This window comes from Bos indicus x Bos taurus, chromosome 26 (assembly GCF_003369695.1).
Source record: "Bos indicus x Bos taurus breed Angus x Brahman F1 hybrid chromosome 26, Bos_hybrid_MaternalHap_v2.0, whole genome shotgun sequence".
In the NCBI taxonomy this organism is placed as follows: Eukaryota; Metazoa; Chordata; class Mammalia; order Artiodactyla; family Bovidae; genus Bos; species Bos indicus x Bos taurus.
Window position 1 is genome coordinate 26,970,957 of NC_040101.1, and position 25,660 is coordinate 26,996,616.

Genomic DNA, 25,660 nt, shown 5'->3' on the forward strand with positions numbered 1-25,660 from the left:
GCATAAATTACCTCATGCCATATACATTTCACTCCTAAAGTTTCATCTGACATGCCACAATTCTCAAAACTGAATAAATCCCAAAGATCTAGTATTTGTATTCATGCCCCAAGGTCTGGCACAGAATACACACAATAAATGGCAGCTACTATCACTAATAATATATGTAATTTTAACCTCTGTGATACTTTGGCAGTAGAACTTTTAAAACTCATGAAATCCTGCCCTGTATTCTAATTATTTGTATCTATTATATAGTTTTTTTTCTTTTTTTAACCAGGTAGTTCTGCTTTAAAACACCCTGGTAGCTGCCTACTGCCTACAGAATGATGTTACACTTCCTAATATGGTGTTATGAGGGCTTCCCTGGTAGCTCAGATGGTACAGAATCTGCCTGCGATGCAGGAGACCCCAGTTCGAGTCCTCGGTCAGGAAGATACCCTGGAGAAGGGATAGGCTACCCACTCCAGTATTCTTGGGCTTCCCTGGTGACTCAGACAGTAAAGAATCGGCCTGCAATGTGGGAGACCTGGGTTTGATCCCTGGGTTGGGAAGATTCCCCTGGAGGAGGGCATGGCAACCCACTCCAGTATTCTTGCCTGGAGAATCCCCATGGACAGAGGAGCAGGCTACAGTCCATGGGGTCACAAAGAGTTGCACACAGCTGAGCGATTAAGCACACAGTCAACTCAGTATTTACTCCATTTCAGTGTTTTTTGAGAACCATTAGCAGTCTTTTTACTTTTTTCCCTCAGAACATGACTGGGAAAGGAGGTCCAAAGCCAGACCTAAACCACAAATGCCCACCGCCAACAGCCGTACCTCCCTGAGCACTCTTACGAGCAGGCGGTAACCTGAGGAGGGACAAGAGGCCACCTTCATTCTTGTGCGAGGGGGAAATTAAGGTCATTAATAAGTACTGTACAGTTCTACTTACAATAATGTGGCAGATATATGTTGGCCTGTTGAAATAGCATTTACATATTTATCTCCATTTGCAAGAATGTGATCTGATAATAAAAATTTGGTTATTGCAATGTATATATGGCTCCTAAGGATACTACGGTTCTATAATATCTGTGTATACTTAATACAATGTCACAGAAATGGAAGACATTCTGTATGCATGAATTAATGAAATAAAGTGCAACTATTTTAAATGTCAACCAACGCAAAACTATTTCAGCATCCTAAATCTTCAAAAATATAGTTATTTTTAATGGCATGTATTATTTTATACAAAAGTATACTGCTGTATTCAAATAAGATTTTAGAACACTTACAGAAAACATGTACCAAAAATAGATCCAAATTATACTATTTCAAAACAAGCAATAAGACTTTAAAATATGATATAAGACATAAAAAAGTAACATATATCAGCATTTTAAACCTCATGAATGAGGTGACAGAACACAAGAGAAATTAGAAATAAAAAACCATTTTAGAAACAAAGACTAAACTAGGAGGAATGCAAGAGCAAATAAACACAACAAATTCACACCCACTATCACTTCACACCCATTAGGACGGTTATCATCAAAAATATAGAAAATAACAAGTGCTGGTAAGGAGGTAGAAAAATTGGAACCCCTGTGCATTGCTATGGAAGTGTAAATTTGTGCAACCACTGTGGAAAATGGTACGATGGTTCTTCAAAAAATTAAACATAGAATTACCATACAATCTGGGTATCTGCCCAAAAGAAATGATGGCAGGAACTCAAAACAGATATTGTACACCATGTTCACAACAGCATTATTCATAGAAGCCCAAAGGGGGAAGCAACCAAAGTCTCCATCAATGGATAAATGAGTAAGTCAAACGTGGTGCATACATATGCTGATAACAGAACATTATTCAGCCTCAAAAAGGAAGAACATTAACACATGAATTTGAATAGGACATATGTAGGAATTCAGGAGAGCCTTGCTCTGTCCTTTGGAAGGGCCTAGAATGAAGGCCAGTCCAGAAACTATAAGCATACTTAACATTCAGACTGTGGTCTTAAAATACCATGTCCTACTAAATGAAAGAATACAAAACCACACAGACTCTTGCCAAAAAGTCTTTGGATTTATCTGCAAACTGAGGGAAATACAGAGAGGAAATTACTTAAGGCATCAAGAGTATGCAGCCAGCAAAATGCAAGATAAGAGAAACTACAGGTCTAACAGCTCAGGTCCCACAGAAGAGTGTTTCTCAACTTCTTTTTTCACCTCTCCTAAAGAGCCTTTTTAGACATTTTTCTCCGATCCTCTCTCCTCGTGAAATTTTAATGTCACAGATATACTGTATATCTGTTCATGTACTATCAGTGGGCCTTTGGAGGGTCACAACCATGGTAATACTAAAATTTTATTTCTTTGAGAAAGCATGCCATGAAAACGCATGCCATAGATAAAACATAAAGAGAAGAAAGGAATGGTGGGGAGGGGGGTATGACCCATAAATCAAAAGAGACTTCAAAGAAAAAGCAGGTTTTAAACATGGACAAGTCTAAAGTCTAGAGATGAACACTGGGTGATAGAGCCATGAAGAAACACAGGGAAGTGATTACTATAAAGTTAGTATACAGGTTACCTGTGGAGAAGAGGACAGTGACTTGAGATGAGGCACGTGATGCAGCTCCTAAGGTGCCTGACATACTTCCATTTCTTTATCTAAGTGGTGATTACAAAGCTATTGCGTACAGAGCTACAAGTCAATAAGCTACACAACTCTTAATGTGGTTTCCTGTATCTGTATGTATTTCTCAAAAAAAAAAGTTAAAATTTAGTACTATATCAAAGGAGAAGGTGATGGCACCCTACTCCAGTACTCTTGCCTGGAAAATCCCATGGACGGAGGAGCCTGGTGGGTCCATGGGGTCGTGAAGAGTTGGACACGACTGAGCGACTTCATTATCACTTTTCACTTTCATGCATTGGAGAAGGAAATGGCAACCCACTCCAGTGTTCTTGCCTGGAGAATCCCAGGGACGGGGGAGCCTTGTGGGCTGCCGTCTATGGGGTCGCACAGAGTTGGACACGACTGAAGCGACTTAGCAGCAGCAGCAGTATATCAAAGTATACCTGCTTAGAGGTCATGACAAAGTAAAGTGAACTATGATCACTGGTATCAGCATGGCCTTTGGGTATATTTTGTCCTTTTAATATCTGTCCAAAATACTCAAATTCAGGCTTCATCACCAGAGGTTTTTTCTTAATTCATATCTTGCTGCTACTACTGCTGCTAAGTCGCGTCAGTCGTGTCCGACTCTGTGCGACTCCATAGACGGAAGCCCACCAGGTTCCTCTGTCGCTGGGATTCTCCAGGCAAGAACACTGGAGTGGGTTGCCATTTCCTTCTCCAATACATGAAAGTGAAAAGTGAAAGTGAAGTCGCTCAGTCGTGTCCGACTCTTAGCGACCCCATGGACTGCAGCCTACCAGGCCCCTCTGTCCATGGGATTTCCCAGGCAAGAGTACTGGAGTGCGGTGCCATTGCCTTCTCGGAATTCATACCTTGGGGATACTTAAAAAGGACTGTATCTTCTATCTGTATGTATATATATGAAATTCATTAATTTCCCATCTAAAGTCTGTATCTATTCCTCCTTATGAAATTATCATTTATTTCCTCAGTGCAAAAAAAAAAAAACTATTTTCAATCTTATACTTAATTTAGCATCTTTTTTACACTTAGTTACTTTGTGAGCTTAGCCAAGATACCGTATCTACAAAATACAATATAAAACTAAAGACGGAAAAAGAAAACAACTAGATATGAGTTTTGGAAATGAAGACAAAACTAAATGGTTTCACATAATGTGTCATTTTCTAAATGTATTGTATTTATAAATATTAATTCTACATATAAAAATTTAAGGGAAAAATTATTAGGCAGTCTTTTAAAAGTGTATCTTTTTAAAAATAACAATCCATCCTTTCCTATTGTTTAAAGAGTCTTTATATTAGGTGCCTATACTTAGAAATTCTGGGAGTTAATGAATAACTATTTGCCCAAGTTTTTTTTTTTTTAGCCTCACCTCAGTCTTGCGGGATCTTAGTTCCCAGGCCATTGGCAGTAAAAGCACCAAGTCTTAACCACTGGATTGCAAGGGAATTCCCTCCAAGAAGTATTTTAAAAATCGCTGCTGCTGTTTAGCCACTAAGTCGTGTCTGATTCTTTGCGACCCCATGGACTGCAGCTCACCAGGCTCCTCTGTCCATGGGACTTCCCAGACAAGAATATTGGAGTGGGTTGCCATTTCCTTCTCCAGGGGATATTCCCAACTCAGGGATCAAACCCACATCTCCTGTTTGGCAGGCAGATTCTTTACCAATGCACCACCTGGGAAGCCCCAATTTAAAAAATTAACATGAAGTAATTCTCATGTTTTACATATTTTAACGTACTTCTCTTTGTTTCACATATTAATATTTGAGTCCTAACAGAACAATATTAAGTAACAGACATATAGGGAAAAACCTCACAGCATAAAACCAAATGGTTTATCTAAAAGAATAAACTTACCCAACTTAATATCTCCATCTAAGGTAAAAAGAATGTTGCCAGCCTTTAGATCTCTGTGGATGATCTTATTATCATGTAAGTAGTTCAAAGCCTCTAAAGTTTGCTTACAAACTACTTGTATTTGGGACTCAGTTAATGGTCTCTCAAGCTCTGCAACGAAAAAGTAAAAAAATAATCATTTTTGTACAGTGAAAGTGTATCAGCAGGTTATATACCTTTAATACCTTTACTGTCACTGTTGAAGATTATATACAATGAAATGACTTTTTAAAAAGTATAACACAAATATTAGTTTCTTCACATATTATCAGTTCAGTTCAGTTCCGTCGCTCAGTCATGTCCGACTCTTTGTGACCCCATGAATCGCAGCACACCAGGCGTCCCTGTCCATCACCAACTCCCGGAGTTCACCCAAACCCATGTCCATTGAGTCGGTGATACCATCCAGCCATCTCATCCTCTGTTGTCCCCTTCTCCTCCTGCCCCCAATCCCTCCCAGCATCAGAGTCTTTTCCAATGAGTAAACTCTTCACATGAGGTGGCCAAAGTATTGGAGTTTCAGCTTCAGCATCAGTACTTCCAATGAACATCCAGGACTGATCTCCTTTAGGATGGACTGGTTGGATCTCCTTGCAGTCCAAGGGACTCTCAAGAATCTTCTCCAACACCACAGTTCAAAAGCATCAATTCTTCAGCACTCAGCTTTCTTCACAGTCCAACTCTCACATGCATACATGACCACTGGAAAAACCATAGCCTTGACTAGACAGACCTTTGTTGGCAATGTCTCTGCTTTTTAATATGCTGTCTAGGTCATATCTTTCCTTCCAAGGAGTAAGCGTCTTTTAATTTCATGGCTGCAATCACCATTTGCAGTGATTTTGGAGCCCAGAAAAATAAAGTCTGACACTGTTTCCACTGTTTCCCCATCTATTTCCCATGAAGTGATGGGACCAGATGCCATGATCTTCATTTTCTGAATGTTGAGCTTTAAGCCAACTTTTCACTCTCCTCTTTCACTTTCATCAAGAGGCTTTTGAGTTCCTCTTCACTTTCTGCCATAAGGGTGGTGTCATCTGCATATCTAAGGTTATTGATATTTCTCCCAGCAATCTTGATTCCAGCCTGTGCTTCCTCCAGCCCAGCGTTTCTCATGATGTACTTTGCATATAAGTTAAATAAACAGGGTGACAATATACAGCCTTGACGAACTCCTTTTACTATTTGGAACCAGTCTGTTGTTCCATGTCCAGTTCTAACTGTTGCTTCCTGACCTGCATATAGGTTTTTCAAGAGGCAGGTCATCCTGGAATGTGAAGTCAAGTGGGCCTTAGAAAGCATCACTACGAACAAAGCTAGTGGAGGTGATGGAATTCCAGTTGAGCTATTCCAAATCCTGAAAAAAAGATGCTGTGAAAGTGCTGCACTCAATATACCAGCACATTTGGAAAAGTCAGCAGTGGCCACAGGACTGGAAAAGGTCAGTTTTCATTCCAATCCCAAAGAAAGGCAGTGCCAAAGAATGCTCAAACTACTGCACAAGTGCACTCATCTCACACGCTAGTAAAGTAATGCTCAAAATTCTCCAAGCCAGGCTTCAGCAATACATGAACCATGAACTTCCACATGTTCAAGCTGGTTTTAGAAAAGGCAGAGGAACCAAAGATCAAATTGCCAACATCCGCTGGATCCTCGAAAAAGCAAAAGAGTTCCAGGAAAACATCTATTTTTGCTTTATTGACTACGCCAAAGCCTTTGACTGTGTGGATCACAATAAATTGTGGAAAATTCTAAAAGAGATGGGACTACCGGACCACCTGAACTGCCACTTGAGAAACCTATATGCAGGTCAGGAAGCAACAACATTTAATTTTAAAATTTTATCATGGTCATCTAAGAATACAAAAATTAGGCTGATTTAACTTACTGAATGTTACTCAACAATAAGATAAATATACATGTATAAATGTTTGAAATCCACTGACTTTTTTAAAAGTATAATTTAAGATATAAATGTAAGGAACAAAAAGGCATTTACCAAGCATCACAGCATCTACTGCTCCACCAGCACAAAATTCAATGAGGATCTGCAGGCAAATAAAAAGCACATGTCTAACACCACACTGATTCTGAGTATTTTTCCTTCAAGCTAGCAAAAAATATAAATAGAGAGCTATCAAATAACCTAAGTTACATAAACAATATTATGCTAACAACCATGAAGACTTCCTTTGTAAAAAGAGTCACAAGTCTTGCTGTACATTTGAGAAAGTACAAAGGGAACACACTGTGGAAGTATGCGCATTTTTGTTCATCACAACTTGTAGTGTCCCAGGTTCTCTAAAGTTATCTGGTACAGAATGTTTATTAAGGGCCATATTATACATCCACGCCCTCACCACTCAAAGACTTTATACTCTCCTTTCTTAAGGTAACTATTGTGAGTTAAATGAACAAGAATATTTTTTAACTTTACTAACAGGAATACATCCTGAAAGATTGCTTTTAGTTTTCTAGAAACTTGGGGAAAACACACACAAAAGCTTCAGATACTAGCTCACTTATCACATCCTACTGGATGCCTTCCCAAACCTCCCTGGTACATAGCACCATGCATTTTTCCTTCTTAATCCTCATCACAGTTTTCATTTTGTATTTTTATGATTCTTCAATTAATTCATGTCTCTCTCTCCCTCCCACTGTCCCTCATAGTTGTCTAGCTGTTGCTTTTAATTACAGAGCTTAACAAATTGTATAGATTCATAGTTTTTTCTCCTCTATAGAACAACACTTTATTTTTCACAGGAGCTTATTTTACAATAAGTTGTTTTTCAAATTCATTATATCATATGAAAAATAATTTGGGAGACAGATCATTATTATCCTACAGTGGAGTAAACAGACTGATAAAGATTAACTGATTTATCCAAGCTCCTGCCTAGTATCACCAAAATAAAAAAGGAAAGGTCTTTTGATTTGCAGCCAGGTACAGCTTATACTATCTACTCTTCTTTTGTAATACTTTGCTTATTCCTTTAAGGAGACAAACTAAAACTCCATTTTAAAAAGTCCTCTTGTATACCTGTGGCGGATTCATTTTGATATTTGGCAAAACTAATACAATTATGTAAAGTTTAAAAATAAAATAAAATTAGAGGAAAAAAAAAAAAAAAAAGATAAAGGAGCCAATAAAAAAAAAAAAAAGTCCTCTTGATTAAATTAGTATTGGTGCAGAGCAAGTGACTGACTGGTTATTATAAATATTAACATTTTATTTATATATTTATTTATGCCTAACATTTTCTAAAAATGAATAAAATTTTTACATACAGACCTGGCCACAACAAAAGAAACTTAAAAAAAATTTAAATACTTAAATTTAAATTAAGAAACTTATATAAGACACATCAAACTAACATTAAAAAACAAATAAATAAATTAAAAAACTGGGGGGAAAAAAAGACTTGAGAGAAAGAAAGAAGTTCCAACTGGAAAAAAATATTAATTCAAAACAAAAAAGGAATGTAATTTCGTTATTTAGGAAATTTTAAATTCTTCACCAAGTTTCTACATTTCAGTCCAATGTCAAATAATCATGAAACACGGTGTTCTAAAATACACATCTAAACATCTGTTGAAGCTAAGGATATGTTGCTATGTTGTTAATCATCCTCTTATCAATGGGTCAATTCTCACTCAAGAAGCATAAGTAACTAAATAGAAGAGGTAGTTCAAAGAAGGTCTACACAACTTAGAAATCTCTTCAGGACGATTAACTTATTTTGGCTATTCCTACAGATTAACCAAAATACTTACCCAAAGATTATTCTCATAATAGAAGGCATCTAGAAGCTTGACTATATTAGGGTGATCACAAGATGCTAATATATCAATTTCAACCATGTAGTCTTCAAGTTCTTCTTCAGATTTGGTGTCAATCACCTTTGCAGCAGCTAAAACATTGGTCTCTTTATTCTGAGCCTAAAAACAAAAGTATCATTATGTCCACAATTACAATGCATACTTGATTTATAAATATTATTATTTTTTAATAAACTTTATTTTTTCTTTTCAGTTCACAGCAAATCTAAGCAGAAAGTACAGTGCAGTTCAGTTCAGTCGCTCATTCATGTCTGACTCTTTGTGACCCCATGGACTACAGCACGGCAGGCCTCCCTGTCCATCACCAACTCCTGGAGTTTACTCAAACTCATGTCCATTAAGTCGGTGATGCCATCCAGTCATCTCATCCTCTGTCGTCCCCTTCTCCCGCCCTCAATCTTTCCCAGCATCAGGGTCTTTTCAAATGACTCAGTTCTTCACAGCAGGTGGCCAAAGTATTGGAGCTTCAGTTTCAGCATTAGTCCTTCAAATGAATATTCAGGACTGATTTCCTTTAGGATGGACTGGTTGGATCTCCTTGCTGTCCAAGGCACTCTCAAGAGTCTTCTCCAACAGCACAGTTCAAAAGCATCAATTCTTCGGCGCTCAACATTCTTCATACTCCTACTCTCACATCCATACATGACCACTGGAAAAAGCATAGCCTTGACTAGACGGACCTTTGTTGGCAAAGTAATGTCTCTGCTTTTTAATATGCTGTCTAGGTTGGTCATAATTTTCCTTCCAAGGAGCAATACTCTTTTAATTTCATGGCTGAAGTCACCATCTGCAGTGATTTTGGAGCCCAAGAAAATAAAGTCTCTCACTGTTTCCACTGTTTCCCCATCCACTGCCATGAAGTGATGAGACCAGATGCCATGATCTTAGTTTTCTGAATGCTGAGTTTTAAAGTCAACTTTTTCACTCTCCTCTTTCACTTTCATCAAGAGGCTCTTTAGTTCTTCTTCACTTTCTGCCATAAGGGTGGTGTCATCTGCATATCTGAGGTTATTGATATTTCTCCCAGCAATCTTTATTCCAGCCTGTGCTTCCTCCAGCCCAGCGTTTCTCATGATGTACTCTGCATACAAGTTAAATAAGTAGGGTGAGAATATACAGCCTTGATGTACTACTTGCCTTATTTGGAACAAGTTGTTCCATGTTCAGTTCTAACTGATGCTCCCTGACCTGCATACAGATTTCTCAAGAGGCAGGTCAGGTGGTCTGGTATTCCCATCTCTTTCAGAATTTTCCGGAGTTTCTTGTGGTCCACATAGTCAAAGGCTTTGGCGTAGTCAATAAAGTAAAAATAGATGTTTTCCTAGAACTCTCTTGCTTTTTCGATGATCCAACGGATGTTGGCAATTTGATCTCTGGTTCCTCTGCCTTTTCTAAAACCAGCTTGAACATCTGTTAGTTCATGGTTCATGTACTGTTAAAGCCTGGCTTGGAGAATTTTGAGCATTACTTTACTAGCATGTGAGATGAGTGCACTTGTGCAGTAGTTTGAGCATTCTTTGGCACTGACTTTCTTTGGGATTGGAATGAAAACTGACCTTTTCCAGTCCTGTGGCCACTGCTGAGTTTTCCAAATGTGCTGGCATATTGAGTGCAGCACTTTCACAGCATCATCTTTCAGGATTTGAAATAGCTGAACTGGAATTCCAACAACTCCATGAGCTTTGTTTGTAGTGATACTTTCTCAGATCCACTTGACTTCACATTCCAGGATGTCTGGCTCTAGGTGAGTGATCACACCATCGTGATTATATGGGTTGTGAAGATGTTTTTTGTACAGTTCTTCCGTGTATTCTTGCCACCTCTTCTTAATACCTTCTGCTTCTGCTGGGTCCATACCATTTCTGCCCTTTATTGTGCCCATCTTTGCATGAAATGTTCCCTTGGTATCTCTAATTTTCCTGTAGAGATCTCTATCCCATTCTATTGTCTTCCTCTATTTCTTTGCATTGATTGCTGAGGAAGGCTTTCTTATCTTTCCTTGCTATTCTTTGGAACTCTGCATTCAAATGGGTATATCTTTCCTTTCTCCTTTGCCTTTTGCTTCTGTTCTATTCACAGCTATTTGTAAGGCCTCCTCAGACAACCATTTTGCCTTTTTGCATTTCTTTTCCTTAGGGATGGTCTTGATCCCTGCCTCCTGTACAATGTCACGAATCTTTGGTCCACAGTTCTTCAGGCACTCTATCAGATCTAATTCCTTGAGTCTACTTCTCACTTCCACTGTATAATCGTAAGGGATTTGATTTAGGTCATACCTGAATGGCCTAGTGGTTTTCCCTACTTTCTTCAATTTAAGTCTGAATTTGGCAATAAACAGTTCATCTGTGCCACAGTCAGCTTCTGGTCTTGTTTCCACCGACTGTATAGAACTTCTCCATCTTTGGCTGCAAAGAATATAATCAATCTGATTTCAGTATCAACCATCTGGTGATGTCCATGTGTAGAGTCTTCTCTTGTGTTGTTGGAAGAGGGTGTTTGCTATGACCAGTGCGTTCTCTTGGCAAAACTCTTTTAGCCTTTGCCCTGCCTCATTCTGTACTCCAAGGCCAAGTTTGCCTGTTACTCCAGGTATTTCTTGACTTCCTACTTTGCATTCCAGTCCCCTATAATGAAAAGGACATCTTTTTTGGGTGTTAGTCCTAGACGGTCTTGAAGGTCTTCAAAGAACCGTTCAGCTTCTTCAGCATTGCTGGTTAGGGCACAGACTTGGATTACTGTGATACTGAATGGTTTGCCTTGGAAATGAACAGAGATCATTCTGTCATTTTTGAGACTGCATCCAAGTACTGCATTGTGACTCTTTTGTTGACTATGACGGCTACTCCATTTCTTCTAACGGATTCTTGTCCACAGTAGTAGATATAATGTACACAAACTAAATATAACGTAGCAGAAAGTACAAAGAGTTGCCACATACACCTCTTCCCTATTCATGCACAGCCTTCCCCACTGCCAACATTCTGCACCAGAGTGGTACATCTGTTAAAGCTGAGCAATCTGTATTGACACATCATCATTACCTGAAGTGCACTGTTTACATTAGCATGAACGCCTGGTGTGCCTTCTATGGGTTTGGACAAAATACATGATATGTATCCACCATGTTAATATCACACAGAATAGTTTCACTGCCCTAAAAATCTCTATGCTCTGCCTATTCATCCCACTCTTTCTCCTAACCCCTTCCCTGATCTTTTTACTGTCTCCATAGTCTTCTGTTTTTCATACAGTATGTAGCCTTTTCAGATTGGCTTCTTTCACTGAGTAACATGCATTTAAGATTCCTCCACATCTTTTCATGGTTTGATACCTAATTTCTTTTTAGTGCTAAATAATAGTTGGATACACAGATGCAGCAGGCATGTTTATTCATTCAGCAACTGAAAGCATGTTGGTTGTTTCCCGGTTTTAGCAATGATGGATAAAGCTGCTATAAACATCTGCATGCAGCTTTTTGTGTGGATTTAAGTTTTCAACTTCTCTGAGTAAGTACGAAGGAGCAGAATTACTGGATCATATGGTAAAAGTATGTGTAGTTTTGCAAGATACTGACAAACTGTCTTCTAAAGTGGGAAACAGTGGAAACAGTGAGACTTTATTTTGGGGGCTCCAAAATAACTGCAGATGGAGACTGCAGCCATGCTTGCTCCTTGGAAGAAAAGTTATGACCAACCTAGACAGCATGTTAAAAAGCAGAGATATCACTTTGCCAACAAAGGTCCATCTAGTCAAAGCTGTGGTTTTTCCAGTAGTCATGTATGGATGTGAGAGTTGGACTATAAAGTCCAACTTTTTTTTGAGCACCAAAAAATTGATGCTTTTGAACTATACTGTTGGAGAAGACTCTTGAGAGTCCCTTGGATGGCAAGGAGATCCAACCAGTGCATCCTAAAGGGAATCAGTCCTGAATATCCATTGGAAGGACTGATGCTGAAGCTGAAACTCCAATACTTTGGCCACGTGATGCAAAGAACTGACTCACTGGAAAAGACCCTGATGCTGGGAAAGATTGAAGGTGGGAGGAGAAGGGGATGACAGAGGATGAGATGGTTGGATGGCAGCACGGACTCAGTGGACATGAGTTAGAGTAAACTCCAGGAGCTGGTGATGGACAGGGAGGCCTGGCGTGCTGCAGTCCATGGGGTCGCAGAGTCGGTCACGAGCGAGTGACTGCACTGAACTGTTGCTCCCCACCCTTGCCAGCACTTGGTTGTGCTGGTGGAGGTTTCTGTCATTCTAATACGTGTGTAGTGGTATCCCCTTGTTTAAATTTACAACTCCCTAATGACAGATGATGTTGAGCATCTTTCCATATGCTTACTGACCATCTGAATACCTTCTTTGGTGAGATGCCCAAATCTTTTGGTAATTTTTTAATCAGACCAAAGGTTTTCAAACTGTTGAGTTTTAAGAATTCTTAATGTATTTTGAATTACAGTGCTTTATCAGATATGTCATTTGCAAACATTTTCTCCCAGTCAGTGGCTTATTTTCTCATTCTCTGTTATACTTATTTTTTAAAGGTAGTCTAAACATAAATATTAACAGATACATGCTAAGTGCTTAATACCGATAGAATTTCAAGTTGCAGGTTCTACTGGATCAGACTGTTAGGGTTCAAATTCTGATTCTGCCACTTAATAACTATGTTGTTTGGGCAACTTACAAAATCCTTCTCTTAGACTTAGCTTCCTCATCAATAAAATGTACTTACAACTCACAAGTTTGTGAGAATTAATATAACAGATATTTGCCAAGGGAAAAAATACATATAAACATTTAATATACTGCCTGCCATTCATAGTAAAAAGGATTCGAAAATGTTATCTCGAATTATTACTATTATTAGTTAATCCGCAAAATGATACCATGATATATTAGCATTCCTGCTTTAAAGGAGGATAAATAAACTTAGATTAAAATGCTTCCCCAAGGTCAGGAAGAAGTAAGAGGCAGAATCGAGATTCAAATCCAGGCTGTTTCTAAAACTTTTTCTTTATCTTAATCATTACCCTTCCCAGTTTTCCTATATTTCCATCAGTTTAATCATTTTTCATTGTTTTTAGTACTTTAACTTTTCCATTTTCTTTCTTTAACTGAATAACTTCTCATTTCCATTTATTACAAAGGAAAGGTTTCCAAATGTGTAGTAGAAGTCAAGATCATTATTTTAAAGTTAGGAATCAAATCATAAAATACTAACTAGGTTTTTTAAAAAATTACATGGACAGAGGAGTCTCGTGGGCGACAGTTCATGGAGTTGCAGAGCTGAACAAGACTGAGTGAGCACACACACAAAGGTCTTTAAAGGAGATTTTCAACATTATGCATGTTACCATCACTTCAGCAAATCTATCATTTTATAAGAAAAAACAGCAAACTTTCAAAAGCTAGTAATAAGTGTCTTAATAAATAAATCTCCAATTCCATTTTAATAATTTATAAGGAGAAAATTTTATAAAATATATATATACATGCAGAAAACATTCATCTAAGCACTGTTTATAATAAAGAAAACTTAATCAGCCTAAATGTCCATTAACAAAAACCTACTTAAATCATTCAGTATGCCTCTATAATGGAGAATTATGCAACCATTAAAATTAACTGACTAATCAATTAATATTTCTTAAGACAGAACAAAAATCACAATATATTGCTGAATGGAAGAAAGCAACTTACTAAATAGCAGGGACGGGGGGAGCCTGGTGGGCTGCCGTCTATGGGGTCGCACAGAGTCGGACACGACTGAAGCGACTCAGCAGCTGCAGCAGCAGCAAACAGGAAAGGTATGCGATTTTACAAAAACTACACATACATTTTTACATAGGGCCTGGAAAATCCCATGGATGGAGGAGACTGGTAGGCTGCAGTCCATGGGGTCGCTAAGAGTCGGACACGACTGAGTGACTTCACTTTCACTTTTCACTTTCATGCATTGGAGAAGGAAATGGCAACCCACTCCAGTGTTCTTGCCTGCAGAACCCCAGGGATGGGGGAGCCTGGTGGGCTACCGTTCATGGGGTCACACAGAGTCAGACACGACTGAAGTGACTTAGCAGCAGCAGCAGTTATGTAAGAAATACTTGGAAAGACATCATCGGGGGATGGCAGTTTCACGTGCCTTTGACTTTCTCTGTATTTTTCACACTGTTTACATTTTTAAATGGACATGTATTATTTTTATAGAGGCAATAAGGTACTAAAACATCAGTCTATGGGATATTTCTTAGGGATCTATTACCTAATCTTGGAGATGATGATGGAAGAACAATTAAACTAGGTATAAGCCTCTATGTGGAAATTCTCCTAAGTAGACTTTGCTTCATTTTCCCTCCTTAGGTAAAAACAGAGGTAGAAATTAATGCTAATTACTAACAAAGTAACCCTAATGTTTAGGGTTCAGAGAATGGTGGTGTAGTCACTAAGTCATGTCAGATTCTCTGTGATCCCAGGGACTTTAGCCCACCAGGCTCCTCTGTCCATGGATTTTCCAAGCAAGAATATGGAGTGGGTAGCCACTTCCTTCTCCAGGAGATCTTCCCCACCCAGGGATTGAAAGCTGGTCTCCTGCATTGCACGCGGATTCTTTACTGACTGAGCTACCAGGGAAACCCATTATCTTATGTTCTGCAAAGAAAGAAAAACTGCTAATAAACTATGACAGAAGTTTGTCATTTAGAATTTTCACATTATTCCTTTTTAAGAGCTCTTTTGGATAGAGCTAGAGAAAAATTGCTATTGTATATTATCTTTGTAAATACAGGAAAAATAAAACACTTCTTCACACTTAACTCTTCTGAGTCACTTTTTCACTCAGAACTATCTAATGTCTGTGTTTTCACACAATATTATTCTCTGGCCACGAAAAGCTTTGGTGATACAGCATTTCTTTAAAAAGTATTCCTCTACTACTGTCTCGAAAATTTTCTTTGAAGCCAACTACCTCCTATTTTGAAATCATAATGCTGATATTCTCTTCATCTTATCACAGATGCTAAAAGAAGCTTTTAGATGACAACCAGGACTCACATTCTTTCTTCACAACATTCTTAAATGGTTTACTGATTGAAACATCAACGGGCTGCAACTGTATAATACCGGAGATACAACTACATTCACAATGCACGATGACACATATCACAACTGCCGCCTGGCGAACAACGTGAAGGCATCAAACAATAAATCGGGACTTGTCCCAGTCTCAGAAATGTTCAAAAGCTGAAGGTCTATCATAACTGGGTGAAACATGGCATTAAGTTTATCTACGAAAGACACTTTAGTTGAAAAAATAATACATGGAACTCACCCTCCCCCAAGTCAGGAAATAAGTCAGTGAGAAATGTCCTTCTCTCACCATTTTAATGTAACACTTTGGGAAGAAAGAGAGCAGAGCAACTGTCCTTGAAAAGGAACACTATAAAATACAAGCAGTGGTAAGAGACCAAGGATATTGTGAGGAGAGTTAAAAAGTCATCCTTCTTTTGCATGCCTCTACCCATGGCAGGAGAGATTTTAAAGACGTATCTTTCACTTGTTAATAGAATGGCATGAAAGAGGAAAAATAATTAATACTAGATAATCTCTAAGGTTCTTTGTAGCAACAAATTTCATTATTCCATTGCCTTGGATATACTGATTAAGTCAGTGATAGTACCATTTGGTTTAATATAAATACTAAATAAATTTTACATTAGAAAATACAGTGCCTCTTACATTACTGATTGAAAATATTCATCACAATCTGGTTTGAGAGAACTCTAAAATTCAAAACTGAAATAAATTCATGTGTGCAAAACCATACTTTAAACAAACATAATGCAAATAAGGTGTTAAAAAGAAACAATCACATCTACTACCTAAAAGCATAAAAATTCTAGACAAAATTTTAACTAAACAAATGTTAATAAAAACAAGAATGAAATAACAAACACTCAGATGTTATTTTAAAGGAGCTATAATTTCAATAGGTAAAGTTTTCAAAAATCAGTGATGATCACTTAAAAATCACTATGTTTTTATCTTCACGAATCACAGGCACCAAAGAAAGAGATGGCAATGACACAAACTCAGCAACTTGGAGGAAAAGATTCTGCAAAGCTGAAACTCAGATCCCTGAGGACAGAGTGGTGCTCAGCTGCTGCTGAGTCTCTGAACTTGGAAGAGGGATCTTGTGAGACCAGGGTACCTTTTGAGGAAGAAAGGACTAGCCAATCAGAGCTGGTGTTTGTAAGGGTTATGATAAGACTAGCTCTGTGAGTGTTAGAAAAACTACAAACTGAATCTGGGACAGCTATTGCTGGGGTGAGAAGTTCCACTAGGATGATGGTCAAAGTAACAGCAAAGCGACAGGGAGCCACAGGCAACAGAAAGATGTAGGCTCTTTCTCCGCCTCCTTGCAGCCTTCCTGTAGTGTTCAACGCTTCTGAAACCTAAAAGTGAGCACCTGGCAAGACAGAAACAGTGATCTGCAAAAATCTCAGAACAACGTCACAAAGCAGAACCACAGAAAGGGGTGTTGGGAGCTGAGGATTACAGATGGGAGAACTAAGACACAGTAGTATTAAATATTTGGTTAATAAATATTCAAATTTCCAAAGAGCAGTTTGGGAAAAAAAACAGCACTAGAGAAAGAAGATAGTTTTAGACTGTTTAGATACTATTAACTGTTTTATATTACATGCTAATCCTGGTGATCTTCTCAGAAACCAGATGAGATTTTGGTAGGAATAAGAGTGAATATCAGATAAGAATAAAATTACTCAACATAACTTAGCAAAGATACACAGTTAATTTCCACTATTTATTCTCATTTGTTCTATAGTCACTACAAACCCTGAATTAGTGAATACTGAACCACTACTCCTAGATGAAATACATACACACATTCTCCCACACAGACCTTAGATCTCAAACAACTCATCCTGGTAGATTCTATTTGTTTCACAAAAGACAAAATGAAGTTCAGAAACGTTAGGTGATTTGTTCGAGGCTGCCCCAACAACAGGTGCCAGAGTTTGGGTTCAAACCCCATCCAATGGGTCTCAAACCAGGAGCCTCTTGCACTACAGTACACAGCCCCGCCTGTCTCCATCCTCCGGACCTCTCTGTATGAGAGGTGAGACAAGACAGAACACTACCAAGTTCGAGCTCAGCACCCAACAAGGGCATCCAGGCACTCACATCTTATATAGCTTTGCACGTGTACACAAATAACTGCGAAAGCACCGCATGTACAGGTTTGGGGGCTACAAATAGATTTTAGTAAGTAGATAAATTTGCAAATAATGAGGATCAGCTATACAGTATACTCTTACATTAACAGGTAGAAAATATTACAGATATCCTTTTTTAAAGGATTTCTCCACTGCAGAGGACACAGGTTTGATCCCTAGTCAGGGAACTAAGATCCTGCATGCCATGTGGTGTGGCCAAATTAATTAATTTAAATGCTTTTAAAAGAACACATTTTCATGCCATTTCCTGAATTCTGCAAAAAAGAAAAGAATATACTTTATATTCCCAAATGCTACTTTATTTATATTGCTCTGGTTATTTACGGAAAACTTAGTTATTGGTCAGTCAAGATACTAACAACAGAATGTCAATAGTAAGTTAATGTTGGTTAAATCAGTAATTTCTAAAATGTTTTACCAATTCTCAGATAACATAGTTTTCCCATTTATTTCATGGACTTGCTGACTCTGAGCAGCATGAATAAATTGCAACATTTTTGATAATTCTGTGATAGATAAGCTTTAGGACTTTGCAAGGGTTACATAGTTGAAAGGCTGAAAAAATGAGAACACAAAAAGAATTTTTTAAAAATATTTTGAAATAGGACAAAGACATACTACCTCTGGAAATTAATTCAAGAAAAATAAAGACTTTTAAATGGTAAGGAAGATCATTACCACACAAACATTCTCAATGTTAAATTATAAAAGTAAAGGGCCAAAACAAGTTCTTGTCAAGATAAGAAATTCAACACAATACTAAGATTTTTATAAGGAAAAAAGATAAGCCAGCACATTAAAGCCATTTTTACAATTCAAACTTTCAGTTACCTCTTTTAAAACATAAATGTATATATGCCAGGAATTTGGACTTCAGGTGGCATTGAGTACAAAATACAATGCAGCATTTAATAAACAGCAGGTAACTTCAGTAGCATAATGCAGAAGTAGTTACCCATTCTGAAAAGAGACTGTCTTTCTTCTTTCAGAAAAAGAGAAAAGTGAAGACTATATAAAGGGAGAAAAAATGAGAAAAGAAGAACTGTTAAGTGAAATAAAGCAATGTGCAGAACAGTATTTAAAAATATGATCCTTTCCTTTTGTAATCTGAAAAATCCAAACCTACAAAGAAATGGAGTAAACAGACAGTGACCAACCACACAGCCCTCACCCAGAGTTACCAGCTGTTAACATCTGTCATCCTTGCTTTCAAATCCCTCTCTTGTAGACTGTCCCACTATTTGGATTTGTCTGTTTCCTCATTATCAGATTCAGGTTAAATATCTTTGATAAAAAACACAACATTAGGTGATGATACAGTTCCCAATGAGTAGCACCAGAAAACACAGCTTATCTTACTACTGTTGATTAACCCTAGGTTTGATCACTTAAGATGGTATCCATCAGCTCTCTCTACTGTAAAGGTGAGTTATATGGGGTGGTATCACGATACTTATGGGGTGAAACCCTGTTCCTCCACACTCTTTCACACAATGATTTTAGTGTCCATCCATAATTTTTGCCTGAATTACTATCGTATGGTTGCATGAGTTTTTGTGAATTATATCAGTCTTTATATATCAACTAGTTAGCATTCCTCTAGCAGGTTACTATTTTGTTGTTGATATTTTTGTAGTTCAAACTAACCTGTACTCTTTGGCATGTCCCCATTAATTTTTGACCATATTCTTTGATTTTTTGAGCATATGAGCATAAAGCTCATATTCTTGAGCTTTCTGGTACAATATCCCGGGATTCTCTGGGAAAAAATGAGGAGTGGGGAGGATTTTACTTTTCAATTTTATCACTTCTGTACTTCTCTAGTTTAGGCCTGGATCAGACATTTCAATGAGTCCTGGTTAGTTTTAATGAGGAATGGTATTTAGAAACCCAGAGCTAGGAGTATTAATGATCATAATTTCTAGGCCTTTGTCGGTGGAAAATAGGAATATGTATACATGTATTGCAGCCATGAAATTAAAAGATGCTTGCTCCTTGGAAGGAAAGTTATGACCAACCTAGACAGCATATTATAAAAGCAGAGACATTATTTTGCCAACAAAGGTCCATCTAGTCAAGGCTATGGTTTTTCCAGTAGTCAGGTATGGATGTGAGAGTTGGGACTATAAAGAAAGCTGAGTGCAGAAGAATTGATGCTTTTGAACTGTGGTGTTGGAGAAGAGTCTTGAGAGTCCCTTGGACTGCAAGGAAATCCAACCAGTCCATCCTAAAGGAGGTCAGTCCTGGGTGTTCATTGGAGGAACTGATGTTGAAGCTGAAAACTCCAATACTTTGACCACCTGATGTGGAGAGCTGACTCATTTGAAAAGACCCTGATGGTGGGAAAGATTGAGGGCAGGAGGAGAAGGGGACGACAGAGGATGAGACGGTTGGATGGCATCACTGACACAACGGACATGGATTTGGGTGGACTCCGGGAGTTGGTGATGGACAGGGAGGCTGGAGTGCTGCGATTCATGGGGTCGCAAAGAATCGGACACGACTGAGCGACTAAACTGAACTGATTGTATGTGTGTACATGTGCACACAAGTGAATGTGTTATATCGTAAGTTCAAACTAAAACCTCTAGTTCAAAAATCAGCATCACAGGGTTCTTCCTTACATTTCAAGCTTTTAACCCCTTTCTCTCAGTTATAACCCTAGTTCTTAAAACAAAACTATATTAACTAATTTGTTCTATCCTATAGTATATATAAAGTATTTTCAGAATTATAACATCAATATCACTACTACTAATAAACCTAGTTTATTAATAAACTTAAATTAATAATAATAATAAATCAAGTTCAAGCATTCTTTCCTATTCGTTTTATCCTTTAAATATATCCCACTAGTCTTGACCCAGAGGGATGGGATGGGGAGGGAGGTGGGAGGGGGGTTCAGGATGGGGAACACATGTACACCCATGGCTGATTCATGTCAATGGATGACAAAACCACTACAATAAAGTAATAAGCCTCCAATTAAAATAAATAAATTTTAAAATAAATAAATAAATATATCCCACTAGTCAGAGTACTCTACTCAAAAATCATTTCAAGCACTTTTCCAGTATGCCTATTTTATCAATGTGATATGCAGTTGAGTTCACCTGTACATACATGTGTGTGTGTGTCAATATATTTTCAGTTTTACAAACAAGCATTCATACATATGCTCAAACAGGCATAAAATTTTATCTGAAAAGACACACAGATATTGTTACAGTGACTGACTTTGGGGAAAAAAACTGGTGGGAAACGTTTTCATTTTTCAATTTTATCATTTTTGTACTGTTCAACCTTCTAACCACATTAGTATCCCCTTGAATTTTTGTTAACAGGTTACCTAAAAGATATAACCTAAAAGGTATTATTTTTATATAGTCTTCTATATACTCTGCATAACATAATACAATATTTTATATTAACAATATATATTATAATATTTTATATATTAATATAACATTTTATATAGCCTTTATACTCTGCATAATATAATATTTTATATTATATTAATATAATATATATTATAATATAATATATTATTTCAAGAATAGTATTCAAATTTTTAGAAACAGATAAAATATATTTTAGGGTTTTTTTTTTTTTCAGGTGGAACAGGCCCTTCCCTGGTGGCTCAGTGGTAAAGAATCTGCGTGCCAATGCAGGAGACGCGAGTTTGAACCCTGGGTTGGGAAGACAACCTGGAGAAGGGAATGGCCATCCACTCCAGTATTCTTGCCTGGAAAATGCAATGGACAGAGAAGCCTCGTGGGCTACCGTCCATGGGGCTGTGAAAGAGTCAAACACAACTTAGTGACTAAACGACAAGGGTGAATAGAGCTTCATGTCAATTTACAGAAAAAAATTAAATTCCAGATAAATTAAAATTAAAACTCTTTATACTATTAAAAGTCAAGAAGAAAATATAGATAAATATGTATCTAATTCCTGGGTAGAGAAAAGTTTTTCTAAGCATGAAAGCAAAGAAGAAAAAAGGCAAAGAAACACACTGACAGATTTTTTTAAAATAAAGAACACTATGTCTTTATATCAAAAAAGCAACAAAAACTAATTTAACTAAAATAAATGCACCATTATAATAAAGTGCTAATTTTCATAGTACATAAAATGTACTTTCAGATCAACAAGAAAACAAACAGCTCATCAGAATATGGATAATTCAATTATTTTTAAAGTGGCAATATCATTAGAAATCAAAGATATGGAAAATGAAATAAACATACTCTTTTTGTCTAGCGAAAAAGTAAATATTTTTTAAAAGGATAAAAACTAACCTTGAAAAAGGTCAAGGAACAAAAAGGCACAGAAATAGAACATTGTTAGGCTGTTTAAACAGGCATAACGTATGTACATGTATGTTAAGTATACAGAAAATATCGAGGAACATATACATGAAACTGACGATGGGGAGTTCCCTGGTGGTGACTTTCACTGCCATGGCCTGGATTCAACCCCTGCTCAGGAAACTGAGATCCTGCAAGTCCTGCAGCAAGGCCAGAAGGAAAAAGGAAAGAAAGAAACCATGGTAGTTGATACAGAAACCGAATAGTTACATTTACGGAGAGAAGAGAAGGAACAATAATTAGAGTGATGGCCAAAAAGACTAACTTTATCCCTAATAAGTTAATATTCCTTATCAATAGAAATTTGTTGCAAAACTAAAAATTAATTTTAAGATAGGTTTATACATTTCTAGAGTTAACTTCACAGTAAACATTAAGAAATGATCATGTATTTTGCCCTAACAATTCTAAGAATTTATCCTAAAGAAATAAGGAATGTCAGAGAGATATATCATGAGTATATGGACATTTGACATATGCCAGAGGCACTGAAAAGCAATATGGCTTTAGGGTGATCTTTTCAGTAAATGGTGTTGAGACAACTAGGTATCTACATAGAAAAAATGAAACTGGACTCCCTGTTTCATACTGTAGACAAGAACCAACATCAGTTTAATTACAGACCTAAAAGAGAAGACAACACCATAAAACTTTAAGAATGTAACACAGAAGGACAATTCATCACTTTGGGTAAGGAAATTTTCTGAAGACAAAAAGCACCAACTATGTATAAAAAGCTAATAAACTGAACTACACTAAAATCTGAAACATCTATATAAAGAAGGCCATCATAAGGAGAAACAAAAGACATACTGTAAAGCAAGAGAAAAGAAGGTGCATCACATATACCTTGAGAGAATTAGTATCAGGGAGTACAGGCTCCCGTAAGCCAATGAGAAAAAGAACCCAAAAGACTTTAACATGAGCACTTGCCAATAAGTATATAAAAAGAAACTCAATCTCATTAGTAATCAGAGAAATAAAACCCCAGTGGGAACAGGAATTGACTGTAAATGGGCACAAGAGAGCTTCAGGTGGTCATAAGAGGATTCTAAAGCTAGACTGCAGTCATGGTTGCACAACTGTACTAATTTATTAAAACTCACCAAATTATATACATAGAATGGGTGAATTCTGTGTTTTATATACATTGATAAAGTTATTTTTTTCATCGGCAACAAATAGGAAAATTCACTGGAAAAAAATACCCAAATACATTCAACAGGCATGAAAAGGTACTCAATTTTTTCAGTCATCAGGAAAATATAAATAAAACCACTTCTCACTCACAATAGCTAACATAAAATATTAATAACAGTGGCAAGTGTTGCTAAGGATATAGAACAATTCAGAATACTGCCACCCCTACTGATGGGGTGTAAATTGGTACCACCACTTTAGAAGACTGGCAGTATCTTCTGAATCTTAAAACACACGTAGCCAATAACTTAGAGAATCCATTCCCAGGTACTTATCCAATAGAAATGAATGTAAATGTACATCAAGATGTATAACAATATTCACAAGTCTTATTCTTAATATACAAAAAGTGGAAACAATCCAGAAGTTCACCAAAAGTAGAATGGATAAATTTTAGTACCTCATATATTGCAATACTATAGAACAATGAACAAAAAAGATGAGAGGGCTATTACATACAACTAGAGACGAATTCTTACTCATAATGTTGAATAAAAGATGCCAGACACAAAACACACGTATACTTACATTTATATGAAGCCCCAAAATACACCAAAATGCTGCAGTAGTCTAGGTAAGAGAGAATGGCAGTTATGACTAGTATTACAACAATAAAGAAAGAAAGGAGGAGACAGATTGAAGAAATATTTATAGGTAAAATTAACAGGCTTGGTGATTGATTGGGTCTGGGGGATAAGGAAGTAGAAGATGTTAAGAATGACCTCCAGGTCCCTGGTCTATGCAATTGGTAGATGAAGATGTCAATTATTGAATGAGGAACACAGGAGAAGCAAATTTGGGACTGACATCAGGAATTCAATTAATTCATGTTTTTTACTTGCTGTTTAAGGAATCTGTGAGACATTCACAGAGAAGGCAATGGCAACCCACTCCAGTACTCTTGCCTGGAGAATCCCATGGATGGAGGAGCCTGGTAGGCTACAGTCCATGGGGTCGCTAAGAGTCGGACACGACTGAGCGACCTCGCTTTCATTTTTCACTTTCATGCACTGGAGAAGGAAATGGCAACCCACTCCAGTGTTCTTGCCTGGAGAATCCCAGGGACAGAGGAGCCTGTTGGGCTGCCGTCTATGGGGTCGCACAGAGTCGGACAAGACTGATGCGACTTAGCAGCAGCAGCAGCAGTGAGACATTCAAGTGGAAAGCTCTAATAGATAGCTCAATAGGTAGATCCAGAGTTCAGAAAGGAGATCTCGAGATAGAGACCAAAATTGCATGTAGATGGTAACTGAAGCCACGGGAAAAGATGGGCTCTCAAAAGAAAAGATGAGGGCCTAAATCCAGCCCTGTGGAATCCCAACACTGAAAGTCAGGAAGAGCAAGAAGAGCCAGCAAAAACATCTGAAGAGTAGACACAGAGGTACGAGAAAATTCAGGACTATGGTGACCTAAAAGCCAGCTTTTTAAAGGAAATGATGGTCAAAGGTCTCAAATGCTCCAGAGAGAGGTCAAGTAAAAGAATTAAGTGTCCATTTAACTCTTTTACTTGAATCCTAAGACCACAACAAGAGCCATTTAATTAGGTGAACAAGGAGATGTCAAATAAAAAGAACAAGAAAAATGTCACAGAACTGAAGAACATGAGTCTTTAAACTGAAAAGACTAACCAAGAGCCCAGCAAAATGAAAGGAAGAAAAAAAATGCCTATATCAAAGTACATTACCATGCACAGAGGATAAAATGCAAATTCTAACAGCTATCAAGAGAAAAAGGTCACAAGGGACCAGAAAACAAAATGGCAACGGACTTTCAGTAGCAACACTTGAGGCCAAAAGGCAATGAATGGAAAAGTCTTTAAAATCCTAAGAATAATGTACTTTTGAACTAGAATTCTACAACCAAACTATACATCAAGTGTGACTTTATAATAAAGACATATTCAGACAGGCCTAGTCTTAAAAAAAAAATAAACCTTCCATGTATCCTTTCTCAGAAGACTACTGAAGGATGTATATAACCAAAACAAGGAGGAAATTCCAATACAAAAACAAAGCATTTAAGACACTCCCAAAGTAGTCTGAGCTCCTAAGATTCTAGAGACGAAAATTATGATTCATTATTGACATGGACCAACAGACTGGTTCCAAATAGGAAAAGGAGTTCGTCACGGCTGTATATTGTCACCCTGCTTATTTAACTTATATGCAGAGTACATCATGAGAAACGCTGGACTGGAAGAAACACAAGCTGGAATCAAGATTGCCGGGAGAAATATCAATAACCTTAGATATGCAGATGACACCACCCTTATGGCAGAAAGTGAAGAGGAACTCAAAAGCCTCTTGATGAAAGTGAAAGAGGAGAGTGAAAAAGTTGGCTTAAAGCTCAACATTCAGAAAACAAAGATCATGGCATCCGGTCTCACCACTTCATGGGAAATAGATGGGGAAACAGTGGAAACAGTGTCAGACT

The 25,660-nt window shown here is 37.5% G+C and overlaps 1 protein-coding gene across 2 annotated transcripts in view; it reads right to left on the bottom strand.

The window, feature by feature from the left end:
- The window catches only part of SLK (STE20 like kinase), a 62,314-nt gene that overhangs the window by 30,040 nt on the left and 6,614 nt on the right, over positions 1 to 25,660 (bottom strand). For both annotated transcript variants that reach the window (XM_027529336.1, XM_027529337.1), the window contains exons 2-4: positions 8,335 to 8,499; positions 6,557 to 6,605; positions 4,519 to 4,668 (exon numbers count right to left, since the gene is read on the bottom strand). In XM_027529336.1, the coding sequence (XP_027385137.1) occupies positions 4,519 to 4,668; positions 6,557 to 6,605; positions 8,335 to 8,499 (364 nt within the window). The remainder of the gene's footprint in view (positions 1 to 4,518; positions 4,669 to 6,556; positions 6,606 to 8,334; positions 8,500 to 25,660) is intronic.